This window comes from Trifolium pratense, linkage group LG1 (genome assembly GCF_020283565.1).
Source record: "Trifolium pratense cultivar HEN17-A07 linkage group LG1, ARS_RC_1.1, whole genome shotgun sequence".
Lineage (NCBI taxonomy): Eukaryota > Viridiplantae > Streptophyta > Magnoliopsida > Fabales > Fabaceae > Trifolium > Trifolium pratense.
In genome coordinates, this window is record NC_060059.1 from 38,814,717 (window position 1) to 38,841,259 (window position 26,543).

At 31.2% G+C, this 26,543-nt stretch overlaps 1 protein-coding gene across 1 annotated transcript; it reads right to left on the reverse strand.

The window, feature by feature from the left end:
• Positions 1–826: 826 nt before the first annotated feature.
• LOC123915923 (transmembrane 9 superfamily member 8) lies at positions 827–5,776 on the reverse strand. The gene is made up of 7 exons (XM_045967209.1): positions 5,421–5,776; positions 3,621–3,785; positions 3,428–3,537; positions 3,225–3,330; positions 3,030–3,142; positions 2,772–2,922; positions 827–2,466 (listed from the first exon to the last, which is right to left on the reverse strand). The coding sequence occupies exons 1-7, from the start codon at positions 5,526–5,528 to the stop codon at positions 1,309–1,311; spliced, it is 1,911 nt and encodes a 636-aa protein (XP_045823165.1). The 5' UTR covers positions 5,529–5,776; the 3' UTR covers positions 827–1,308.
• Between the last annotated feature and the right edge of the window lie 20,767 nt (positions 5,777–26,543).

Genomic DNA, 26,543 nt, shown 5'->3' on the forward strand with positions numbered 1-26,543 from the left:
ACTCATGTAAAAGATAATAATATATAGATTATAAATATATCAATTATACAATGAATCTAAAAAATAATTTATTTTCTAATAATAGAGACTAAAGCGAGTATTATTTTGTCTTTTAGTTTGGCTTTGATTTGGAAATCTTAGAAATTGTTTTGTAAAATAAGGTTCTCTGTCTTGTTCTTTTACAATTTTATAATAATAACCGAATAAACAAATGATTGTGGCCTTATAAGTTATAAGGGTCTCTGTCTTGCAAGTTGATGCTTTTTGTTTGTTTGGTTATAATTTAAGTTGGTTATATAGCAAGCAAGCACTATACCTTACAACAGTTTTAATAATATTTCTAAACTAGATTTTTTTTTGTTTGCATGTGGTTTACGTTAAAATTTATAAATGATTCCTTTCGTAAATTGATAGGGAAATGATAACCGAAAGTAGGGTGGTTGGGTTTGTGATGAATGTAGCACGACTGCAAAGATAGAAAGAAGAAAAAAATTAATTAATGTAAGAATATACTCGCGTATGTGTTGGATTTCTCTTGATTTAAGGTTTCCCCGTGATCTTAGAACAAAGGGAAGAGTCTTAAAGGAAAGGGAAGAAAGAGGAAAAATGACCATGGAGAGGTTTGATCATGTGATGTTCTTAACTAAATTAAATTCTGTGCAAGGGTTTATTGAAAAACATGTACCAGTCTCAATAATAATAAAAATAGGTGGCTCACAAGTAAGTCCCTCACCATGAATCATGTTTAACAACCATTAGTCTAAATAAATACCAGAGAAGTACTAACCCTAGAAGTCCACCATAAAAATAAGGTAAAAGAAAGATGTCTAAATGCCCGAGACTCGAAAGCTAACTCAAAAGCCAACGACCCTCGTGCTTATGTAATTTGAACAATTGCATACATCGTTCAAGTAAGATGTCTTATTACACTGCTACTACTAAGAAATAAAAGGCACATACATTGTTCAGGATTTAAAAAAATTAAATGATCTTACAAAAAATATTAGATATATTGTTTTCAATTGAAAGACTTAAAAAAATAATCTAAAACAGGGAATTTGTAATTCTACAAGAAATAACACAGAAAGCAGACTGCTGGGGTACCTTGTCTGTACTGGATAACTTGGGCAAGTATAAGATATATTGAAACAAAAGAATAACGGTGTCGTCACAATTCAAAATTGTATAGAATAGGTTACATCTGATTCTGAACACGGTAGTACCTGAATTTCAAAATCCTTACACGGATTTTCCTCATCCTTTAGGAAGTATGGTAGATTACCCCGGACCACTGACTGTTGAGTTTGACTAATCAATTTTGACTGATGAGTAAATGAGCCTTGTGAACCAAAAGCATGCGTAGAATCCGATGGTACCAGTTACAACAAAAAAGGCATAAGAAGCTATAAGCATGTAACCGAAGTATAGTATCGCAGATACCAACTTCGTGATTTCAAGCTTGGTAAAGAAGTAGAATGTTGCATAAAGAAAGAGATACAGTGCAGAAGAGCCAGATGTGAGGTAAGAACGCCACCACCACAAGTAATCTTCGCTGCACAACTGGAAGTAGCAAAGCACAACAGTTATTTCTGCGCAAGTGATAACAAGGATGACGAAGACCAAAAAGAGGAATCCGAAGATGTAGTAGAACTGATTCAACCAGATTGAAGTGAGGATGAAGAAAAGCTCGATGAAAACAGCTCCAAATGGGAGTATTCCCCCTATTAAAACTGAGAAGGCTGGGTTCATGTACCACGCCTGCTCAGGGATCTGCCTTGGGATTTTGTTTGTCTTCACAGGATTCTCGATTGCGGGTTTCCTGAATCCAATATAGCCACCAACAAAAACAAGTGGAACTGAGATTCCAAACCATAAAAAGATCAGAGCAAACATTGTTCCAAATGGCACAGCTCCAGATGATTTTTGTCCCCAAATGAGACCATTCAATACAAAGAAAATGGCAGAGACAGTTGCAGGGAACATGATTGCAGTCCTGAGGGAAATTTTCTTCCACTCTGATCCTTTGAACATTTTGTATAAGCGGGCTGATGCATAACCAGCAAAAATCCCCATGAAAACGAATAGCAAGAGCATGGCTGTCATTAGCCCACCTCTGTTTGAAGGAGAAAGGAATCCAAGGACAGCAAAGAGCATTGTTACTAGAATCATTCCAAAAAACTGAACACCAGTTCCAACATAAACACACAGCAGATCTGAGTTGTTTGGTGGCCTGAAAACATCACCATGGACAAGCTTCCAACCCGTCTCTTCTTGTGCTTCTTCTTGGGTCTCAAGCTCGTTGTACTTTGAAATATCACGATAAAGTGTACGCAGCATTATCATTGCCACCATGCCCGAGAGAAAGAGAACAATCATGCACGAGTTCACAATTGAGAACCAGTGAATTTGGTCGTCATTCATCAGCAAATAGGCATCCCATCTTGAAGCCCACTTCACGTCACTCTCCTGCATGAAGGCAAACGTAAAAGGTTATACAGAATAAACTCCGCCTTCACCTTTCACTTAAATGATAACAACAGGAAGAGGAAAAGGGAGGAAAAATAACACTCTACTTGAATGCAAGGGGGAAAATAGAAATTTATTTATGAGAAGCCAAAAATAATTAAATAAGAATAATACACGAGGAACTTTATCTATTTAGTGATGAATTTCTCCACACAAATCATATATTTAACTACTTTGCTAATGTAAGCCAATAGGCATTCAAAAGTAGCAAGTATACAAGCATAATTTAATTAAGATAATCTCACCTGGAATTCAACATCATATGTGAAGATGATTTCCTTGCCCTCTTCAACTTCTTGAGGAGTATTGGAGTTGACAACTGTATGTTTAGCATGAGGGTCACAGGTTGTTAAACGAGTTTTATCATCCCACTTCCCTTCATATTCATGTTTAACACTGTAAATCAACATTCAGATTTCAAAAAATCACTAAGGTATGCATACTACAGATGCTTTGATAGAATGAATAAATTCATAGAACTAAACAAGCACGAACATACAGACCTGAATGGTTTAACCTCAAAGCCCACAATCCTAGCAGATTCAGTGAGCGAATCTCTATGATATTTGACAGTAAATGCCAAATGGTTGTGTATAAAAAACTTCTCCTCCTTGCTCTGTGTATTTCAACATAGTAAGCACACGAAAATATATAGCATTCACAACAATAGACATTGATTTATAGAATAATTAGCTTACCCCACTATATTGTCCTTTGAGTCCAACATGGAAACCAAGCTGATAAACAGTAGAGTCCTGATCCACACGTTTTATGGGAACAACCAGAGGAAGGTTATCTAGAATCCTGCACATAGAAGGTAGACCCACAGTAAGATACTCAATATTAAGATTGTGGCCAAAAACAGGCAGAAAAATATAAGACGATTACTGGCACACCATACATGTTCACTCGATACTCATCATCAATCTTCTCTTTGAATGCTTTTGTAGTTTTGGCGTCAAGTTTACGCTTACACACAACATTGCACATTTGTGGTTCACGCATTTTAAACTGCAAATATGTCACGGAGTAAATCAGTTGATAACTAAAACACAACTATCCAGCCAATTGTTAGCATGTCATATAAAACTTACCACGTAACGTGAATTTTCAATGCGATCACCACGAAGCACTTCTCCAAGATTCTCTGCACTATCCAATATTTTTTCTGGGGCACAATAAGGAAGTGAATAATATGTGTATGGAAGTTGGGTCTTCGTTGAACTTAATTTGTTTACTTTCACTTGCAATAGATCTCCCTGCACCATGTAATATTGGAATAGTCAGTCTAGAGGTAGATCTATGTATAAATTCTGAATATTCATTACTGATTAAAATTTGAATACAGGAAAAACATGAATTAAATGGTATGAAATGAAACTAAAGAGATAAATGAAGGACCAAAATCTTTATTGGATACTACTTGCAAGCACCCAATGCATCATGCCTTTGTAGGTGGTTAACATCACCTCAGAGAATAAGGGTAGCAGAGTCCAAGGAAGTATGATTACCAAATATAGAATAGAAATAAAAATAAAAACAACAGAAAAACTACAAAATAATCGAATAAAGTAAACTGTAGTGTGTGTTTGGTTTCGCAATGAACATTGTGATAAGTTATTTTAGTTCATGTGAAACATGATTTTATTTTAGTGAAAATACAAGTCTTTGGTTACTGTCTGGCAAATTTGACTTTGCTTTCAAAGTTCAAACCTTGTTTTGACTAGAAATGATAAAAATAGTTTTTCCGTTGAGTTTAAAAAATTATACTTTTAAGTTTTAATATCAAACTAGTATTTAAGATTAAACAGACATAAATCGCATCACTTTAAACTCTCCCAACCAAATCAATATTGTAATGCCAATACTATTCAAATCCCAGTTTTACCCAAATACACACACAGTCTTTAGGCAAAAGAAAATCAAGAAAGATTTCCAAAATCCATATCTACCTTTTTTTGACACAACAAACAAAACATGATTTGATTCTATTTCTAGGATTGTTAAAAGCAGTGTTGTCAACCGCAGATCGCAGAAAATAAGAGTTTATTTAAATTCCGCTATGCTACGGTGTTACTGTTATAGCCGCTATTTAACAACATTTTCAACTAAATCATGTATCATAATTCACAAAAATAATGGTTTATTAAAATTTCACTATGCTATAGCTACTATTTGACAACATCGATTAAAACACACCAAACAAATTCCACAAAATATTTAACTCTCTTCCTGCAAAGTTCTAATTTCTTACATCAAAACTCAAATCACTCACCTAATTAGCACCACAAGTCTAGTCAAACCTCTCCAATCACACACATTGTTTCATATTCCTAATGTACAAATCTCCTACAGTTACATTTCCAACATCCTCACATCGCATGTATCCACAGCCAAAAACTAAACATTTCTAATTTTTCTAATTATAGATTGCAAATCAAGCTTAAATTCTATTACACTAAAACAGCTAATCATCATCAAAAACAAGAAAGTTGAAAAAACCGTCACTTTACACTACAATAACTAAACCGAATCAAATCATCAAAAACCGTCACACTCGCACCATAGATATAACTAAACTCCTTCACTAAAACCAGATCGAAATCAAATTAACAAAAAAACAATAATAACAACTAAAATTTCACGCACATTCAATAATCATCAATCACACAGAGCAATATCACAACATTTTCCAATTCATCACCAACAAAATTGAAACAATTACATCAAAATTCAAATCCATCACAGATCTCAGATTTGAACAAACAGATCGAGCAATTCATAAGCATTACCGATGAAATTAACAAGAAATTCAAAAAACGGAAAACCTAAACAACTTCGCTTGAAATCAAAATCGAAATGGAAGTGGAAATGGAAATGGAAATGGAAGTAACCTTTTGGAAATCTTGTGGTGCAACACCAGGGAGGTAGAAAGAGCGGCTACCATTGATGAAGAGAAGAAGAAGAATTGAAGAAAATGCGATGGATCTCGAAAACGCCATAGCGTTTGAGATCGAAATTGGGAGATAGATCTGTGAGGAAATTGTTTTGTATGTGTTCGTTGTTTGTGACTTGTGTGAGTGATATAATAAGGGAGTGAAGAACAAGGATGAAAATTCTCTCCGGTTAGAATATGGTGCGGTTGGTGTTTTTTGCAACTAGGATTGTGACACGTCAAGGATTTCTTTTAAAGTGAGGGTATGATCGGAATTTAAGTTTATATTATTGTTTTGCATTATTTCGTAGAGGTGAAGGGAAATTTGGAAGTAAACCTTTTTTAGGCAAAATTTGGAAGTAACTTAATAAATGGTTTTTTGGTTTGTACGTAAAGCTTTAAATCCGATCTGCTAGGATGGGTCAAGAATAATTTTAAGAAATAAATAAAGCTGGAAATTATTTATTTATTTTTTTTAGTAAAGCTCCGGTATTTAAGAAAATGACTTTTTGCGTGTCAAGAGAGACTAACAAAAGTTACAAAAGAGTCAAAGTATAAGAAACCGAAAAGAAACTAAATAAGGGTTGAGCAGAGCATGAGACTAGACCACCAACTATGAAAGTTTAAAGTTTAAGTACAACTCGTCGCTTTCAACCACCTATAAGAAAAGGTTTTGATCTTCTCCAACATTTGATGTAATGAGTTTGTTTAGCCTCCAAACAATTTGTGGTTTCTTCCGGTCTACAGAACTCACACACAAGCAAGTCATATGAGTTGCATGAAGGAGCGTCATACTCGAAAACCTCCTGCTGAAGCAGTAAACTGAACAAAATGATCCGAAGGAGTCTGAGCAATCACCAAAGAAGAGCCGATCCAAGAGCTGACAAGAGACCAAAGAGAACCAAACGTACTACAGGAGAGAAACAAATGTTGAGCTGATTCGACCTTTCCGCAACTAGAAACACAATGATGAGCCGCCAGAGATAAGATGCATCGAGAGATCAGGTTTGCTTTGGTAGGTAACCTGCAAGAGCCGCCACGCAAAGATAGATACCTTCAAAAGGACCTGAGAGTGCCAAATAAGACCTGCCGCAACATCCAAAGTAATTGCATCATGTGTTGTCAAAAGTTGATAAGCAGAACAGTATAGCCACCATCCAAGTCAAGCTGCCATTGTCACCTATCTGAAACATGATCCTGCAAGGAGATGGTAAGAAGTAAAGACTGACACTCCCCCAACATCTCCTCCTCTCACGCCCTCAACTGACTCTGCCACTCCTATGCCTCCCCCTCAGCCCTCATCCCAACAAGAACATCTCAGCCACTAAAATCGATTTGTTCTCTGCCAGGTCAAACAGCCACCCAAACCGCTCACACAACGGAGTCCTATCCACCTAGGGATCAGTCCATAAAAAAGTGTCAGACTCATCCCCCACCTTTCTCGAGATGTGCTCCCCAAACGACCCTCCCCCTGACTCGCCCCACCATCTCGAATACGTGTCAACTCCCTCCACCACGCAGACCCTCGTGCCCCTCCCTCTCGAAGCCCGTAACGGGCTTATTTAAGAAAATGACTATGGTAATTCGAAGTTTTGTTTAGAAGATAAGTAAAATCTGATAAAAAAATTATTCTATTTGAAATTATTTGGGTTTCTCTAAAAAAAATTGTCTTTAAGTAGAGTGTGTTGATCACTTAAGCTAAATCATTTAGTTAGAGGCAGTGGAATGTTTATTCATAGAATTTTATTTTTGACTTTTTTTTTTACAATAACATTTTTTTACTTAATACTAATAAAATAATTTAGCAATGTATTTTGTAGTGTGTCACACTTCACATATATAAAGTCTTTTATTCTTTATAAATGAAAGTTTATGAGTTTGATTTCTTAGAGTAATGAAAGAGGTTTTTTAATTAAGTTTTTTTTAACCAAATTAAGCCATCCAACTATACTATAGTGACTTCATATAATAAAGTCTTTATTTTTTTGGTACAATCAAACATGTGATCGTAATATTGATTTCTTTTTTTAATACATATTGTGAATCGTGTGATGACCAAATAAGTTTGGCATTTGCTATCTATTTTAATAAATTGTTATGGATTTATTGAAACTTAATATAAAAATAGAGTTATGGTGAGATTTTAAAATATGTTGGGATGTGAGGTTGCGTTGTCACTTCTTTTATTTGTTTTCATACGCAAAATTGGTTTAGAGATTTTATAATTTACATATTCCTAAAATTTGAAGAGTGTTGCATGTCAACAAGAACAAAAATTGAAATGTTTTGTGATAAGGAAAGAAAACCTACTAACATTATCATTGTGTTGTAGATAAGATTTGAGTATATTAATGGCATAGTTTGAGTAAATGACTTTACTTACATTTTAATTTATCAAAATGAGGGATGGTTACAAACAACAATATCCAATGTATACTTCCTTTGGGTTTGATTTTGATCTAATCTAATTATTTATCTCCTAACAATAAAAAAAAATGTGCTTTAGTCTAACCCAAAAACAAAATGGTTATAAATGACATAATTATTTATCTCTCTAATCTAATTATTTACTTGACTCATATACTATGTGGTTAAATGGAAAATAACAAGTGTATACATTATCAAGAAAAAAGAAAATAACAAATGTACATAAAAGAATAAAGCACATGATCCAAGATTAGATAAAGAAAACCACACCGACATAGTTCCAGCTCAGTTACTACATAATACTCCTATTCCCTACGGTTAATGCAAAAATCTATATACTCTTCATTGTGGTTTTTTTTTGTTTGTCTCATTTCCTTTGTGGACCTTTCCGTTTGTCTCATCCTCATTGTAGGTTTATGAAAGTTAAACATAAAATCCAGATGATGAAAGCTTTAAACTTGGGAGCTGCTTTTATCTCACAAGATTGTTTTTAAAATTAGCACTCATTTAGAAGTACACTTTTGAACGGAGAAAGACACAATTTTTCTCTTTGGATGAATAGATTTGAACATAATGCGGTATTTTCACAGAAGTCCACAAGTTTTGGCTTAGCTGCTAAAATAATGTTGAAGAAATTATTAGGTCGGACGAGATGATCAAAGTTTGAACCACAACTCGCTCACTTGTGTGTGAGTTTATGATGATTTTGCATTTCGTCTATGCACCAAAAAAAAAAAATCACAAAATAATCCATTCAAATATTGCACAATGGGTCCATGTTGCTCAGTTTCTTGTGTTATGTTTATATTTTAAACAATTGCTTCCCCCCCCCCCCCACCCCCACCCCCACACACACACACACCAAGTTTAAGAAACCCAAGGCAACTATGCTTGGCCCATTACATATCGTTCGGACTTTGTTTATCAGGCCGAGTTTCAACTATTCAACGAAATTTTCTCATCTCACCTACTTACTTTCTCCCCTACCCCCTAGCAATTCGAAAAACGTTTTTTGAATTTTTTATAGTGTAAATTTTACACTAGAAAAATAGTTCGGAACGTATTTTCCGAATTTTTTTGCGCGCTAGGGGAGTAGGCGAGAAAGTGAGTGGGTGGAATGAGAAAATTTCCAACACCTAAATTGAGGATTTTCTTACTAACACCCCACATTTGAACAACATATCTCAAATTTGTCTGTGAATGAAGACTTAATTAAGTTTCTTACAATACAATATTGAATAATTTAAATTGAACGGTTTTTAGCTTGTTTTTTACTTACAGAAGTTTAAATGGTCTAGTAGTCTAGTAATTTGACTCACACACTATAAATATCAAGAAGTGAGAAATCTAAGTTTGAACTTCGTCCCCTTTAATAATGTTTCTTGGTAACTACCAATTGAGCTATGTTTAAAAGATCTATTAAATGATTGATGAACATTTGAACAATCTTAATGATGATAACTGCAATGATGTTTTTTTTCCTTTGCATCATGAAAAATACTACTCTGCTATATATTGTTATGATCATCATGTTCGTTAATTCTCTATTGCAGAAAAATAAATATGAATTATTTTTATTATTTAGGTTATGATATCATGAGTGGTACAAATTTTTTACCACTATTTAGTAACGACTAAATTTCACGGGGAAATTTGTGAGACACACGAGTATTCTTTCCTCTCAATTACACAAGGAATATGGTTTGAACGGTTGGCTATTTAAGATGCCTAAATGAATGACCACCGAGACCAAATCATTGTTACTAGCTTTTTTTGGAGTTACGATATTGTGAGACACCGACAGTACAAGTGTATGTAAAATTTCTTAAGAAGGAATATACCCATATCAATGAATGGACTCACACTTGAGAAATTGTTGATATGTGTACGTCAAGTATGAGTAAGAGTCTTTCGTTAAATAGAAAACAAATATAAATATTGTGTCGAGATTTTAATTTTGTGCGAAGATATAATTGAATTTCATTTGTAGGGTTGCTCGTAAGATGATTCTCTAGCAACTCTCTCATGACCTAAAAAAAGTATGAGTCATGGCCGGAAAGGTGTCAGTACCACAACAACAATCCTAAGATTCCTAACCTTTAATTTAAGAACATAAAACCTGGGTAGTAGAATCTAATCTAAAAATTATAAAACCAAACAGCACATAACCTAAAACGTGTAACTTATTCTAAAATCACAAGACATATAGGTGGAGCAAGATCCGCAGGGTTGGGCATAAAGGCAGCCACATGGTCCCCTAAAATGTCCAATTTGCCAACGAAAAAATACACATTCACTAATCCACACACCATTCAATCAAAGTCTCCATTATTTATTAGTGAGAGATAGCCTTTTGCCCATGCCTAATCTCATCCCATGATTTCTCCTAACCCACACATGCACATATGATTAGACAAAAAGTGGATGTAAAAGCACCTTTTTTTCTTTCTTTCAAGTTTTTAACCTAGTTTTAGACATAATTAAACATTATTTGTCCCATAATTATACTACCTATTGTTAATTAACAACACTTATGGACTTCATGCTATCAATTACTAGTATCATTTAAAAAAGAAAAAAAAATGTTTTTAATAGAAATGTAGCATTAGACTTTTTAAGAATTAATGTGTATAGCTTTGACATGGTGATTGGTGGATACATATAATCTCTTAATCTCAAATTTGAATGGTTGAAGAATGAAAAGAAAATAATGGGAGATGGTGGGAGTAATTAAAAGAGGGGAACAAAGAAAGATTAATTATAAGCTATAACATAATTTTTTTTATTTTAAATTTTATTAGAATTTGTTCTAGTTAAATTTGACCAATAGCCACTATAAGTGATCAATTTATATTACATTATCTCAAGTCTCATCACAACCCAATTGAAGTTTGAGGTTAATATATACTGGTTAGGTTGCGGATCGGATGACTAGCTACTATTTTGTGGATATATCCATTTGCATATCTATCTTCTTATTCAATCTCTCAAAAATTTCTTGAAATTCATTCTCTTTTCGAATAGTCAATCGTGCATAGTTTACATGCAATAGCTTCTCCTGCAAGCCACCACTACGACACGGGTGATCCCATGTTCTACCTGCAGCGAATACATTCCTCGCACTTCATTTAGACTATTAGATCAATCTTAATGATTCCCCGTATTTTACGTCGGATCTCACACTGACGATTGCAATCGTCTCTCCTATATACACATGAATTGGCTTTCGCGTCAAGGTTTGGTTATGTCACTTTCACTTCACTTTGATCACACACTGACTTAAGCGTCAGAGTGCTAACCTACCTTTCTCACCGTCGGAACCAGTTTTGATCCATTCAGGTCAAGTAAGTAGCAATTGTTATTTCAACTGCAACAATGAGAGAGAGAGAGAGAGAGAGAGAGAGAGAGAGAGAGAGGAATTTAAGAAAATATAAGTATAAATGACCTAGCGTCAAAAAAATTATAAATTATACATTAATTAAGTAATATTATAAATGACTTTGTTTGTCCTGTAAGTGTAACTCAAATGATAGTTACTAGAAACAATCGGGTTTGAATCCTAAATTCCACATTTCTTCACATTTAAATGTGTAAGAGTCTAATCACTGGGCTATTTGACAAAAAAAATAAAATAAATGACCTTGCTTTTTCAATGCAAATTATTTGGATTTCCTCTTACCGCAGGACAAGGATAACATTATTTATAGATAATAATTTTATAATTGTATTAATTTAAATCGTCTGATCTATAATTAACTATCGTAATATAAATATGTGTGCTTTACATCAAACATTAGAGGTGATCGATGTGAAGTGTCACTATAAATATAATATTTAGGTTCTCTGAACACATGAGTACGTAAAAAGAGTGTTAGTTCATGCACCAAAACTAAATAAAAAAAAAATTAATTAATTAGTTCAACTGTTTTTTATTTTAGCAGTGACATATTAATGCGGGCATTTAAGGTATACTCTCCTACTCCAAAATAATCTGACAGCACCTCTCTTGAAGACAAAATTGGGGGACCATGCATGCATACATATATAGTGGTGGAGAAAAAAAGTACTAGCATATACCCACACATCTCTAAAGGATCAATATGTACTATCATCGTTCGCATGCTTCATGATAATACGTTGGAAATGGTCATCTCTGCAAATCTAGGATCCATTATTCTAAGTTTTGAGTCATTTCTCTATCAAGCAATTGTCCAAACATATACGTACAAATTTAGTTTTCTAAAGAATAATCATGTGCAAATCTTGAATCATTACATATTTTGACGAAACTATAGGTCACATATATATTCGGCATGCATGGTAAGAAGGAATGGATTATTTTATTAGAAAGATGGGTGAAAGAAAATTAATTTAGATAATATGATAGAGCAATATAAGAAAGAGATAGACTCAAAAATCTTAGAAATGGGTATTGGGCCCAACTCATCCTTACAAAACCGGCTTGTAAGGAGAAATAACATAAAACCATTGATGTGGCCTTTCCTAACAGCTTAAGCTTTTGGGATAATCGGTTATTTGATATGGTATCAGAGCCTCTATGACTAAGTGGTCTAGAGTTCGATCCCCGCTCCCCTCACTTTCTAATTAAAAAGTGGAATTTAAAAAAAAAAGCATATGGTAGGTGGGCCTATGCATTATCCACGCTTCAAGCCCAAGTGGGCTCTTGCGTGAGGGGGCGTGTTAGAAATAACATAAAACCATTGATGTGGCCTTTCCTAACAGCTTAAGCTTTTGGGATAATCGGTTATTTGATAAAAAATACACACGGTGTATTTTCTACATTAAAAATAAAAAAAAGGGACAACTTACATCAAATTAAAATAAATTTGTTTTTTTCTTTTCTTGATTGAAAACTTAAATTTCAACAATGAAAAGTGACAACTATTTTTCAACAATTGTGTTATCCATAATTCTATATTTTTTCATTTTAAAAATAAAGGTTTTTATTGTGAAACTTACAAAGTCACAAAATATTTAAATGCTTCATAAAAAAAAGTTTTTAATGTAAATCTAACAAGGCACAAAAATATTGAAATGGTCATTAAAAAATGGTGGGGTTTTTTTTTTTGCCGTGAAATGGAGTTTTATACTTGTGCTAAAATCCATAGTTTATTTTAGTAGAATTACATTTGCAAGGCCCAAGCCCATATTTTTTCTAACCCAAATTCGTTCTCGTCTAATCTCATTTTACCCGTTCTTTAGTAGAGTTAGATTAGATTAGATTTGCAAGGCCCAAACCCGGATTTTTTCTAACCCTAAATCCGTGCTCGTCTCATTTTCTCGTTCTATAAAACGATGCGGCTGCAATTCATTTTTCCTCATTCCTTCTTCAATTTTATTTATCCTTCTTTTGTCCATTGTTTTCTTTCTTTTTTTTTCTTCATGGTTTCTTCTTTTTGATACTCTTTACTTTCTCTTTTATTTTTCTAAGTATTCTAAAATTTATGTTGTGCTTTCAACAATGGTACTCTTTTATTATACTAGTATAGCTTCATAGGCAAAGTAGGTTTTTTTATTTAAATTTAACTAATCCATATTAAATTCGATTTATGATTTCAACATTGGCCGCGGCCTGTGATATTTTCAATATGCTACCTTGATCAAATTACCCGTGTATTCAATTTCGGGAATGGATTGTCTTCCATACAATTTCCACTATAGGGAGTCCAATGAAGATCCCAACCCTTGAATTTATCTTTTTCTTTTGTTCATTTCTCTCTCTTGCCTAAATCAATGGATGAAATCTGACTGGACATTTACTTCACGGGAGACAATCTGCTCCCTTCAATTGATGAAGATCCAAGTGCACCCAATGTTGAAGACGATCAATCTTATGAAAATAAGCACAATTACAAAAACCAAATCGATGAAGTAATTAAGGTATGTGTCATCAATACCGCTCTACTTGATTTATATCTAATTTTTTATTATATATACCGATATGCATATCACAAATTTTTATTTTCAGATTTTGAAATTTTAATATATTAATTAAACACTCTTTATTTGATATGAGCGAAAATCTCAGATTTCAAGTTTTCCAAATGGAGTTCTTGAAAAATCAAAATGATTCTTAAGTCATTTTAATTTTTTATCATTAAAACAACAAAATAGATTTTGGAATTTTTCCTCAACAAGTTTATATAGATCCTCTTATTTATAAAATATTTTACCTTCACTTTTTTAAGCAATGTGAAATATCTAACACATTTGCTATACAACACTAAGAAGGTTTCAACATGGTTTGCAAGAGTTTTCAAAGATTTATTTCTAATACTCTACTTTCCAACTACGTTTTCATTAGAGCTTATGAATTCTAAAAAAAATAATTTGTTAACTTCAATACATTATGAATTGAAAACCACAAACAAAATTAATGACATAAAACCATATATAAAACCATATATAAAATCTCTCAAGATAATTTCATGTATGTTTCTTAAAAATGAGTTGATTGAGTTGCATGTACTTGAAGAAGTTTATTTTTGTTGGATTGATTCGAAACATGTTGCAATCAAAATTTTGCATTCTAATTATTATCATTCAAAATCTTGCATTCTATCTAATTGCAAAAACTTGATAAAAAAGTATTTGAAAAGTTGAGTCTTAAAAATACATCAATATTATTTAATTAATTAAGTTAACCATTATAATCCTATCACATGGTATTCTTTCGCGCACTCGTCATTGAGAGTTTCTCCAAAAGGAGAAATCTCTTTTTTATAAATTCAATTAGTCTTCTGTGCATGTTTCTAAATTGACAGATCATAGAGGTATAATATGTGAAATCTCTTTGTTTTGTTATTAATTTAGAGGCATGCACATAAGACAAGTTGAATTTATAAAAGAGAGATTTCTCCTTTTGGAGAAACTTCTCAACGATGTGTGCGCGGAAGAATATGATAGGATTATATAGGTTAATTTAATTAATTAAATAATATTGGTGTAGCTTTTAGTTAACTTCGATCATAGGGATCAATTTCCAGTCGCATAGCCTCATAATAATTCTGTAAAGCTTCCGAACTTTTAGTCTTTGAATTGTTTAGTTTGACTTTATTGCCTTTAGGCCCAATTAGAATATAATCCATTCATAAGATCTGATAAAAAAAGTATTTGGAAAGTGGAGTGTTAAAAATACATCAATATTATTTAATTAATTAAGTTAACCATTATAATCCTATCACATGGTATTCTTTCGCGCACTCGTCATTGAGAGTTTCTCTAAAAGGAGAAATCTCTTTTTTATAAATTCAATTAGTCTTCTGTGCATGCTTCTAAATTGACAGATCATAGAGGTATCATATGTGAAATCTCTTTGTTTTGTTATTAATTTAGAGGCATGCACAGAAGACAAGTTGAATTTATAAAAGAGATATTTCTCCTTTTAGAGAAACTTCTCAACGACGAGTGCGCAGAAGAATATGATAGGATTATATAGGTTAATTTAATTAATTAAATAATATTGATGTAGCTTTTAGTTGAACTTTTAGTCTTTGAATTTTTTAGTTTGACTTTATTGCCTTTAGGCCCAATTAGAATATAATCCCTTCATAAGATCTGATAAAAAAAAGTACTTGGAAAGTGGAGTGTTAAAAATACATCAATATTATTTAATTAATTAAGTTAACCGCTATAATCTTATCACATGGTATTCTTTCGCGCACTCGTCATTGAGAAGTTTCTCCAAAAGGAGAAATCTCTTTTTTATAAATTTAATTTGTCTTCTGTGCATGTTTCTAAATTGACAGATCATAGAGGTATGATATGTGAAATCTCTTTGTTTTGTTATTAATTTAGAGGTATGCACAGAAGACAACTTGAATTTATAAAAGAGAGATTTCTCCTTTTGGAGAAACTTCTCAACGACGAGTGCGCGGAAGAATATGATAGGATTATATAGGTTAATTTAATTAATTAAATAATATTGATGTAGCTTTTAGTTGAACTTTTATTAATTGAACTTTTAGTCTTTGAAGTGTTTAGTTGGGCTTTATTGCCTTTAGGCCCAATTAGAATATTATCCCTTCATAAGATGTGATAAAAAAAGTATTTGGAAAGTGGAGTGTTAAAAATACATCAATATTATTTAATTAATTAAGGTAACCACTATAATCTTATCACATGGTATTTTTTCGCGCACTCGTCATTGAGAAGTTTCTCCAAAAGGAGAAATCTCTTTTTTATAAATTCAATTTGTCTTCTGTGCATGCTTCTAATTGACAGATGTGCATGCTTCTAATTGACAGATCATAGAGGTATGATATGTGAAATCTCTTTGTTTTGTTATTAATTTAGAGGCATGCACATAAGACAAGTTGAATTTATAAAAGAGAGATTTCTCCTTTTGGAGAAACTTCTCAACGATGTGTGCGCGGAAGAATATGATAGGATTATATAGGTTAATTTAATTAATTAAATAATATTGGTGTAGCTTTTAGTTAACTTCGATCATAGGGATCAATTTCCAGTCGCATAGCCTCATAATAATTCTGTAAAGCTTCCGAACTTTTAGTCTTTGAATTGTTTAGTTTGACTTTATTGCCTTTAGGCCCAATTAGAATATAATCCATTCATAAGATCTGATAAAAAAAGTATTTGGAAAGTGAAGTGTTAAAAATACATCAATATTATTTAATTAATTAAGTTAACCATTATAATCCTATCACATGGTATTCTTTCGCGCACTCGTCATTGAGAGTTTCTCTAAAAGGAGAAATCTCTTTTTTATAAATTCAATTAGTCTTCTGTGCATGCTTCTAAATTGACAGATCATAGAGGTATCATATGTGAAATCTCTTTGTTTTGTTATTAATTTAGAGGCATGCACAGAAGACAAGTTGAATTTATAAAAGAGATATTTCTCCTTTTAGAGAAACTTCTCAACGACGAGTGCGCAGAAGAATATGATAGGATTATATAGGTTAATTTAATTAATTAAATAATATTGATGTAGCTTTTAGTTGAACTTTTAGTCTTTGAATTTTTTAGTTTGACTTTATTGCCTTTAGGCCCAATTAGAATATAATCCCTTCATAAGATCTGATAAAAAAAAGTACTTGGAAAGTAGAGTGTTAAAAATACATCAATATTATTTAATTAATTAAGTTAACCGCTATAATCTTATCACATGGTATTCTTTCGCGCACTCGTCATTGAGAAGTTTCTCCAAAAGGAGAAATCTCTTTTTTATAAATTTAATTTGTCTTCTGTGCATGTTTCTAAATTGACAGATCATAGAGGTATGATATGTGAAATCTCTTTGTTTTGTTATTAATTTAGAGGCATGCACAGAAGACAACTTGAATTTATAAAAGAGAGATTTCTCCTTTTGGAGAAACTTCTCAACGACGAGTGCGCGGAAGAATATGATAGGATTATATAGGTTAATTTAATTAATTAAATAATATTGATGTAGCTTTTAGTTGAACTTTTATTAATTGAACTTTTAGTCTTTGAAGTGTTTAGTTGGGCTTTATTGCCTTTAGGCCCAATTAGAATATTATCCCTTCATAAGATGTGATAAAAAAAGTATTTGGAAAGTGGAGTGTTAAAAATACATCAATATTATTTAATTAATTAAGGTAACCACTATAATCTTATCACATGGTATTTTTTCGCGCACTCGTCATTGAGAAGTTTCTCCAAAAGGAGAAATCTCTTTTTTATAAATTCAATTTGTCTTCTGTGCATGCTTCTAATTGACAGATCATAGAGGTATGATATGTGAAATCTCTTTGTTTTGTTATTAATTTAGAGGCATGCACATAAGACAAGTTGAATTTATAAAAGAGAGATTTCTCCTTTTGGAGAAACTTCTCAACGATGTGTGCGCGGAAGAATTTGATAGGATTATATAGGTTAATTTAATTAATTAAATAATATTGGTGTAGCTTTTAGTTAACTTCGATCATAGGGATCAATTTCCAGTCGCATAGCCTCATAATAATTCTGTAAAGCTTCCGAACTTTTAGTCTTTGAATTGTTTAGTTTGACTTTATTGCCTTTAGGCCCAATTAGAATATAATCCATTCATAAGATCTGATAAAAAAAGTATTTGGAAAGTGGAGTGTTAAAAATACATCAATATTATTTAATTAATTAAGTTAACCATTATAATCCTATCACATGGTATTCTTTCGCGCACTCGTCATTGAGAGTTTCTCTAAAAGGAGAAATCTCTTTTTTATAAATTCAATTAGTCTTCTGTGCATGCTTCTAAATTGACAGATCATAGAGGTATCATATGTGAAATCTCTTTGTTTTGTTATTAATTTAGAGGCATGCACAGAAGACAAGTTGAATTTATAAAAGAGATATTTCTCCTTTTAGAGAAACTTCTCAACGACGAGTGCGCAGAAGAATATGATAGGATTATATAGGTTAATTTAATTAATTAAATAATATTGATGTAGCTTTTAGTTGAACTTTTAGTCTTTGAATTTTTTAGTTTGACTTTATTGCCTTTAGGCCCAATTAGAATATAATCCCTTCATAAGATCTGATAAAAAAAAGTACTTGGAAAGTGGAGTGTTAAAAATACATCAATATTATTTAATTAATTAAGTTAACCGCTATAATCTTATCACATGGTATTCTTTCGCGCACTCGTCATTGAGAAGTTTCTCCAAAAGGAGAAATCTCTTTTTTATAAATTTAATTTGTCTTCTGTGCATGTTTCTAAATTGACAGATCATAGAGGTATGATATGTGAAATCTCTTTGTTTTGTTATTAATTTAGAGGCATGCACAGAAGACAACTTGAATTTATAAAAGGGAGATTTCTCCTTTTGGAGAAACTTCTCAACGACGAGTGCGCGGAAGAATATGATAGGATTATATAGGTTAATTTAATTAATTAAATAATATTGATGTAGCTTTTAGTTGAACTTTTATTAATTGAACTTTTAGTCTTTGAAGTGTTTAGTTGGGCTTTATTGCCTTTAGGCCCAATTAGAATATTATCCCTTCATAAGATGTGATAAAAAAAGTATTTGGAAAGTGGAGTGTTAAAAATACATCAATATTATTTAATTAATTAAGGTAACCACTATAATCTTATCACATGGTATTTTTTCGCGCACTCGTCATTGAGAAGTTTCTCCAAAAGGAGAAATCTCTTTTTTATAAATTCAATTTGTCTTCTGTGCATGCTTCTAATTGACAGATCATAGAGGTATGATATGTGAAATCTCTTTGTTTTGTTATTAATTTAGAGGCATGCACATAAGACAAGTTGAATTTATAAAAGAGAGATTTCTCCTTTTGGAGAAACTTCTCAACGATGTGTGCGCGGAAGAATATGATAGGATTATATAGGTTAATTTAATTAATTAAATAATATTGGTGTAGCTTTTAGTTAACTTCGATCATAGGGATCAATTTCCAGTCGCATAGCCTCATAATAATTCTGTAAAGCTTCCGAACTTTTAGTCTTTGAATTGTTTAGTTTGACTTTATTGCCTTTAGGCCCAATTAGAATATAATCCATTCATAAGATCTGATAAAAAAAAGTATTTGGAAAGTGGAGTGTTAAAAATACATCAATATTATTTAATTAATTAAGTTAACCATTATAATCCTATCACATGGTATTCTTTCGCGCACTCGTCATTGAGAGTTTCTCTAAAAGGAGAAATCTCTTTTTTATAAATTCAATTAGTCTTATGTGCATGCTTCTAAATTGACGTATCATAGAGGTATCATATGTGAAATCTCTTTGTTTTGTTATTAATTTAGAGGCATGCACAGAAGACAAGTTGAATTTATAAAAGAGATATTTCTCCTTTTAGAGAAACTTCTCAACGACGAGTGCGCAGAAGAATATGATAGGATTATATAGGTTAATTTAATTAATTAAATAATATTGATGTAGCTTTTAGTTGAACTTTTAGTCTTTGAATTTTTTAGTTTGACTTTATTGCCTTTAGGCCCAATTAGAATATAATCCCTTCATAAGATCTGATAAAAAAAAGTACTTGGAAAGTGGAGTGTTAAAAATACATCAATATTATTTAATTAATTAAGTTAACCGCTATAATCTTATCACATGGTATTCTTTCGCGCACTCGTCATTGAGAAGTTTCTCCAAAAGGAGAAATCTCTTTTTTATAAATTTAATTTGTCTTCTGTGCATGTTTCTAAATTGACAGATCATAGAGGTATGATATGTGAAATCTCTTTGTTTTGTTATTAATTTAGAGGCATGCACAGAAGACAACTTGAATTTATAAAAGAGAGATTTCTCCTTTTGGAGAAACTTCTCAACGACGAGTGCGCGGAAGAATATGATAGGATTATATAGGTTAATTTAATTAATTAAATAATATTGATGTAGCTTTTAGTTGAACTTTTATTAATTGAACTTTTAGTCTTTGAAGTGTTTAGTTGGGCTTTATTGCCTTTAGGCCCAATTAGAATATTATCCCTTCATAAGATGTGATAAAAAAAGTATTTGGAAAGTGGAGTGTTAAAAATACATCAATATTATTTAATTAATTAAGGTAACCACTATAATCTTATCACATGGTATTTTTTCGCGCACTCGTCATTGAGAAGTTTCTCCAAAAGGAGAAATCTCTTTTTTATAAATTCAATTTGTCTTCTGTGCATGCTTCTAATTGACAGATCATAGAGGTATGATATGTGAAATCTCTTTGTTTTGTTATTAATTTAGAGGCATGCACATAAGACAAGTTCAATTTATAAAAGAGAGATTTCTCCTTTTGGAGAAACTTCTCAACGATGTGTGCGCGGAAGAATATGATAGGATTATATAGGTTAATTTAATTAATTAAATAATATTGGTGTAGCTTTTAGTTAACTTCGATCATAGGGATCAATTTCCAGTCGCATAGCCTCATAATAATTCTGTAAAGCTTCCGAACTTTTAGTCTTTGAATTGTTTAGTTTGACTTTATTGCCTTTAGGCCCAATTAGAATATAATCCATTCATAAGATCTGATAAAAAAAGTATTTGGAAAGTGGAGTGTTAAAAATACATCAATATTATTTAATTAATTAAGTTAACCATTATAATCCTATCACATGGTATTCTTTCGCGCACTCGTCATTGAGAGTTTCTCTAAAAGGAGAAATCTCTTTTTTATAAATTCAATTAGTCTTCTGTGCATGCTTCTAAATTGACAGATCATAGAGGTATCATATGTGAAATCTCTTTGTTTTGTTATTAATTTAGAGGCATGCACAGAAGACAAGTTGAATTTATAAAAGAGATATTTCTCCTTTTAGAGAAACTTCTCAACGACGAGTGCGCAGAAGAATATGATAGGATTATATAGGTTAATTTAATTAATTAAATAATATTGATGTAGCTTTTAGTTGAACTTTTAGTCTTTGAATTTTTTAGTTTGACTTTATTGCCTTTAGGCCCAATTAGAATATAATCCCTTCATAAGATCTGATAAAAAAAAGTACTTGGAAAGTGGAGTGTTAAAAATACATCAATATTATTTAATTAATTAAGTTAACCGCTATAATCTTATCACATGGTATTCTTTCGCGCACTCGTCATTGAGAAGTTTCTCCAAAAGGAGAAATCTCTTTTTTATAAATTTAATTTGTCTTCTGTGCATGTTTCTAAATTGACAGATCATAGAGGTATGATATGTGAAATCTCTTTGTTTTGTTATTAATTTAGAGGCATGCACAGAAGACAACTTGAATTTATAAAAGAGAGATTTCTCCTTTTGGAGAAACTTCTCAACGACGAGTGCGCGGAAGAATATGATAGGATTATATAGGTTAATTTAATTAATTAAATAATATTGATGTAGCTTTTAGTTGAACTTTTATTAATTGAACTTTTAGTCTTTGAAGTGTTTAGTTGGGCTTTATTGCCTTTAGGCCCAATTAGAATATTATCCCTTCATAAGATGTGATAAAAAAAGTATTTGGAAAGTGGAGTGTTAAAAATACATCAATATTATTTAATTAATTAAGGTAACCACTATAATCTTATCACATGGTATTTTTTCGCGCACTCGTCATTGAGAAGTTTCTCCAAAAGGAGAAATCTCTTTTTTATAAATTCAATTTGTCTTCTGTGCATGCTTCTAATTGACAGATCATAGAGGTATGATATGTGAAATCTCTTTGTTTTGTTATTAATTTAGAGGCATGCACATAAGACAAGTTGAATTTATAAAAGAGAGATTTCTCCTTTTGGAGAAACTTCTCAACGATGTGTGCGCGAAAGAATATGATAGGATTATATAGGTTAATTTAATTAATTAAATAATATTGGTGTAGCTTTTAGTTAACTTCGATCATAGGGATCAATTTCCAGTCGCATAGCCTCATAATAATTCTGTAAAGCTTCCGAACTTTTAGTCTTTGAATTGTTTAGTTTGACTTTATTGCCTTTAGGCCCAATTAGAATATAATCCATTCATAAGATCTGATAAAAAAAGTATTTGGAAAGTGGAGTGTTAAAAATACATCAATATTATTTAATTAATTAAGTTAACCATTATAATCCTATCACATGGTATTCTTTCGCGCACTCGTCATTGGGAGTTTCTCTAAAAGGAGAAATCTCTTTTTTATAAATTCAATTAGTCTTCTGTGCATGCTACTAAATTGACAGATCATAGAGGTATCATATGTGAAATCTCTTTGTTTTGTTATTAATTTAGAGGCATGCACAGAAGACAAGTTGAATTTATAAAAGAGATATTTCTCCTTTTAGAGAAACTTCTCAACGACGAGTGCGCAGAAGAATATGATAGGATTATATAGGTTAATTTAATTAATTAAATAATATTGATGTAGCTTTTAGTTGAACTTTTAGTCTTTGAATTTTTTAGTTTGACTTTATTGCCTTTAGGCCCAATTAGAATATAATCCCTTCATAAGATCTGATAAAAAAAAGTACTTGGAAAGTGGAGTGTTAAAAATACATCAATATTATTTAATTAATTAAGTTAACCGCTATAATCTTATCACATGGTATTCTTTCGCGCACTCGTCATTGAGAAGTTTCTCCAAAAGGAGAAATCTCTTTTTTATAAATTTAATTTGTCTTCTGTGCATGTTTCTAAATTGACAGATCATAGAGGTATGATATGTGAAATCTCTTTGTTTTGTTATTAATTTAGAGGCATGCACAGAAGACAACTTGAATTTATAAAAGAGAGATTTCTCCTTTTGGAGAAACTTCTCAACGACGAGTGCGCGAAAGAATATGATAGGATTATATAGGTTAATTTAATTAATTAAATAATATTGATGTAGCTTTTAGTTGAACTTTTATTAATTGAACTTTTAGTCTTTGAAGTGTTTAGTTGGGCTTTATTGCCTTTAGGCCCAATTAGAATATTATCCCTTCATAAGATGTGATAAAAAAAGTATTTGGAAAGTGGAGTGTTAAAAATACATCAATATTATTTAATTAATTAAGGTAACCACTATAATCTTATCACATGGTATTTTTTCGCGCACTCGTCATTGAGAAGTTTCTCCAAAAGGAGAAATCTCTTTTTTATAAATTCAATTTGTCTTCTGTGCATGCTTCTAATTGACAGATCATAGAGGTATGATATGTGAAATCTCTTTGTTTTGTTATTAATTTAGAGGCATGCACATAAGACAAGTTGAATTTATAAAAGAGAGATTTCTCCTTTTGGAGAAACTTCTCAATGATGTGTGCGCGGAAGAATATGATAGGATTATATAGGTTAATTTAATTAATTAAATAATATTGGTGTAGCTTTTAGTTAACTTCGATCATAGGGATCAATTTCCAGTCGCATAGCCTCATAATAATTCTGTAAAGCTTCCGAACTTTTAGTCTTTGAATTGTTTAGTTTGACTTTATTGCCTTTAGGCCCAATTAGAATATAATCCATTCATAAGATCTGATAAAAAAAGTATTTGAAAAGTGGAGTGTTAAAAATACATCAATATTATTTAATTAATTAAGTTAACCATTATAATCCTATCACATGGTGCGCGAAATAATATAATATGATTATGGGTCTTGTTAAAATGTGCCCTAAGGGCACATATTAAAATATAACAAAATAGAAACTTAACATATAATGATACAAGAAATTTAATGCTTCAAAAAGTTAAAATGTACAAATTAGCCTTAAGACACGTGTTAACATTCTCCTATGATTATATAGGTTAATTTAATTAATTAAATAATATTGATGTAGCTTTTATTCATTGAACATTTAGTCTTTGAATTGTTTGGTTGGTTTTTATTGGCTTTAGGCCCAATTAGAATATTATCCATTATGGAGACTATTTATGTGTAGTAGTCATTTGGAATCAATCAATAGTAAGTGCATTAATGTTTCATGACACAAAATCGTTTTAATACTTTGTTTGTTTCGATCTTTGTAATTCATACAATTTGAGTTAGAAAAGATAGTTGAACTATATGTTTGTTTTGTTTCCAATTAATGTCAATTTTCATCTCGGATTCGATTCTTAATCATAGCTATGCATGCTTGTCTGTAGGATGATAAACATAATAGCACATATTAAGCTACCTAAAAATATAAATATATCATTTAATGATACAAAAAATTTAATGTTTAGATAATTGAATACACCACAAGTTCAATAAATATTTTCCACATTTATCATTCTCCTTAAAACAAAGTAACTATATTTCATCTCTTTGTTTTTTTTTGACAATATATTTCATCTCTTTGTTATTTATTTAGTTCTTATTTTTTTATTGTCTTTGTGTATGAGGTATCGAGTTATTTGAAGAAAATAAATTTATGGATAATGAAATTGTAGATGTAATAATAACAAAGAGAAATTGGAACCAAGAGAAATTGAAAATTTGGTATATGGTCCAAAGATCGACTAATTCGAGAAAAACAATCTCACCGCTGATATGCGGGATCCCATTCAAAGAGGTCTTTTGAGACAAAAAAGATGATTTTTCTCTCCAAAATTATGAAATCCATTAACAGAGACCTCCACACTAGTTAATACTTCATCCGTCCCAAAAATATAAGAGCTAGTTTGACTAATGCACGTAAGTCAACGTATAATTTTGATCATTAATATTTTTAATTATCTATTAGTAAAAATTATAAAAACTTAATATTTTGAAAATACTCATCAAAACAAATCAAACAAGATCTTATATGCTAATATTTATATCTATATATTATTAAAAAAATATGATCAAAGTAAGATAAATAAATAGTGTTATTTAGTCAAAATAACTCTTATATTTTGGGACGGAGGAACTAAGCTCCAATGCATGAAAAATTAAGAAAACAAGATTATTCATTTCGTCTTACAAAAAGATGCTCTTCTAAAATGCATTGACTCTTTTTATTATTTTTTTCTTCAATTGTACTCCTTAATTAAAAAGAAAAAATGTGATGAGTGATGCATTGCAAAAGTAAAAGTTGAAGTACTAGTACTACTACTTTTTTGTTTATGTTACTAGTATTACTGAGTATTTATGTCGTCATCAAACAAAGGAAATAGTAGTATGACGTGTGAGGACATAATAGAGAATAAGAATAGTGTTGAGGGAGAAAACAGTCCAAGAAAAAGAATTGCGTGTTTTTATCTGGGCATGAGCAAGCATGAAGATAACATAAAATGGATGAAAGCTCATAAAGAACCTCTGACTCGGAGCCACCCTGTCATAGTAGTCCCCTACACTATATACAATGGGTACAGTACATACATTACGCCAAACACTCACACTTGTCTCTCTAACTTGAGCACACTCTTTCTCCAATTTACTCCTATCTTTCTTTTTATTTTATTTTATTCAATTAAATATTTTTAGTCCAAATAAAATTGATAAATTTTGGTTTTTGTTATTGTTTTATAGTAGCATTTTTTTTTGGTTGCTAATAATAATAGCATTTGAATTTTTAGTTTAAAGAGTTAATGTGAAATTGACACACATATATATTTTTGATCCCGTTTGAATTGACTATTTATACAAAATAGTTTATGTAAATAAATGGATTTTTATGTATGGTGTGTTTGGTTTTGTGGAAATAAAATGGAAGGAAAAAAAATTACGAAAATCGATTGATGAACTTGGACTGAACAGTGAGAGATTGAATATTTATTATGTACTATTATTAGAAAATTATAAATGAGTAATTTGTACACGCGAGACCCACTTAAGTACCTAAAATTGGATTTCTCCATTATGAATGCTCTAAACCGTCAGGCAAGATCGACGGCTTAAAATTTACCAACTACAGCACCATTTCTTGAATGCACATAAACTCATATCCTTTTATTTTATTTTTGTTTAGAGCTGAAAATCGAAATAAATTTTTTAACATACTATCTAAAACTCTTACCACTAAATGATGCCTAACAACTTTTTTATTCCATTTTACTTCTATCAACATATTGAAGCATTAATTTTACTAAACATTTCAAATAATTTATCAACTAACTTATCATCACTGGTCCTCTATTTTTACCAAAAGAGTCAAAGTTTTTTCAAGACTAGATATTTGCTAATCAATTTTCTGCTGTGGAATCATTCATCATCATTATCATTATACTCCCTCCGTCCCAAAAAGAATGACCCATTTTAAATATATGCACTATTCATATATATTGTTTTGACCATATTTTTCTACTAATAAATAAAAATAAATATTAA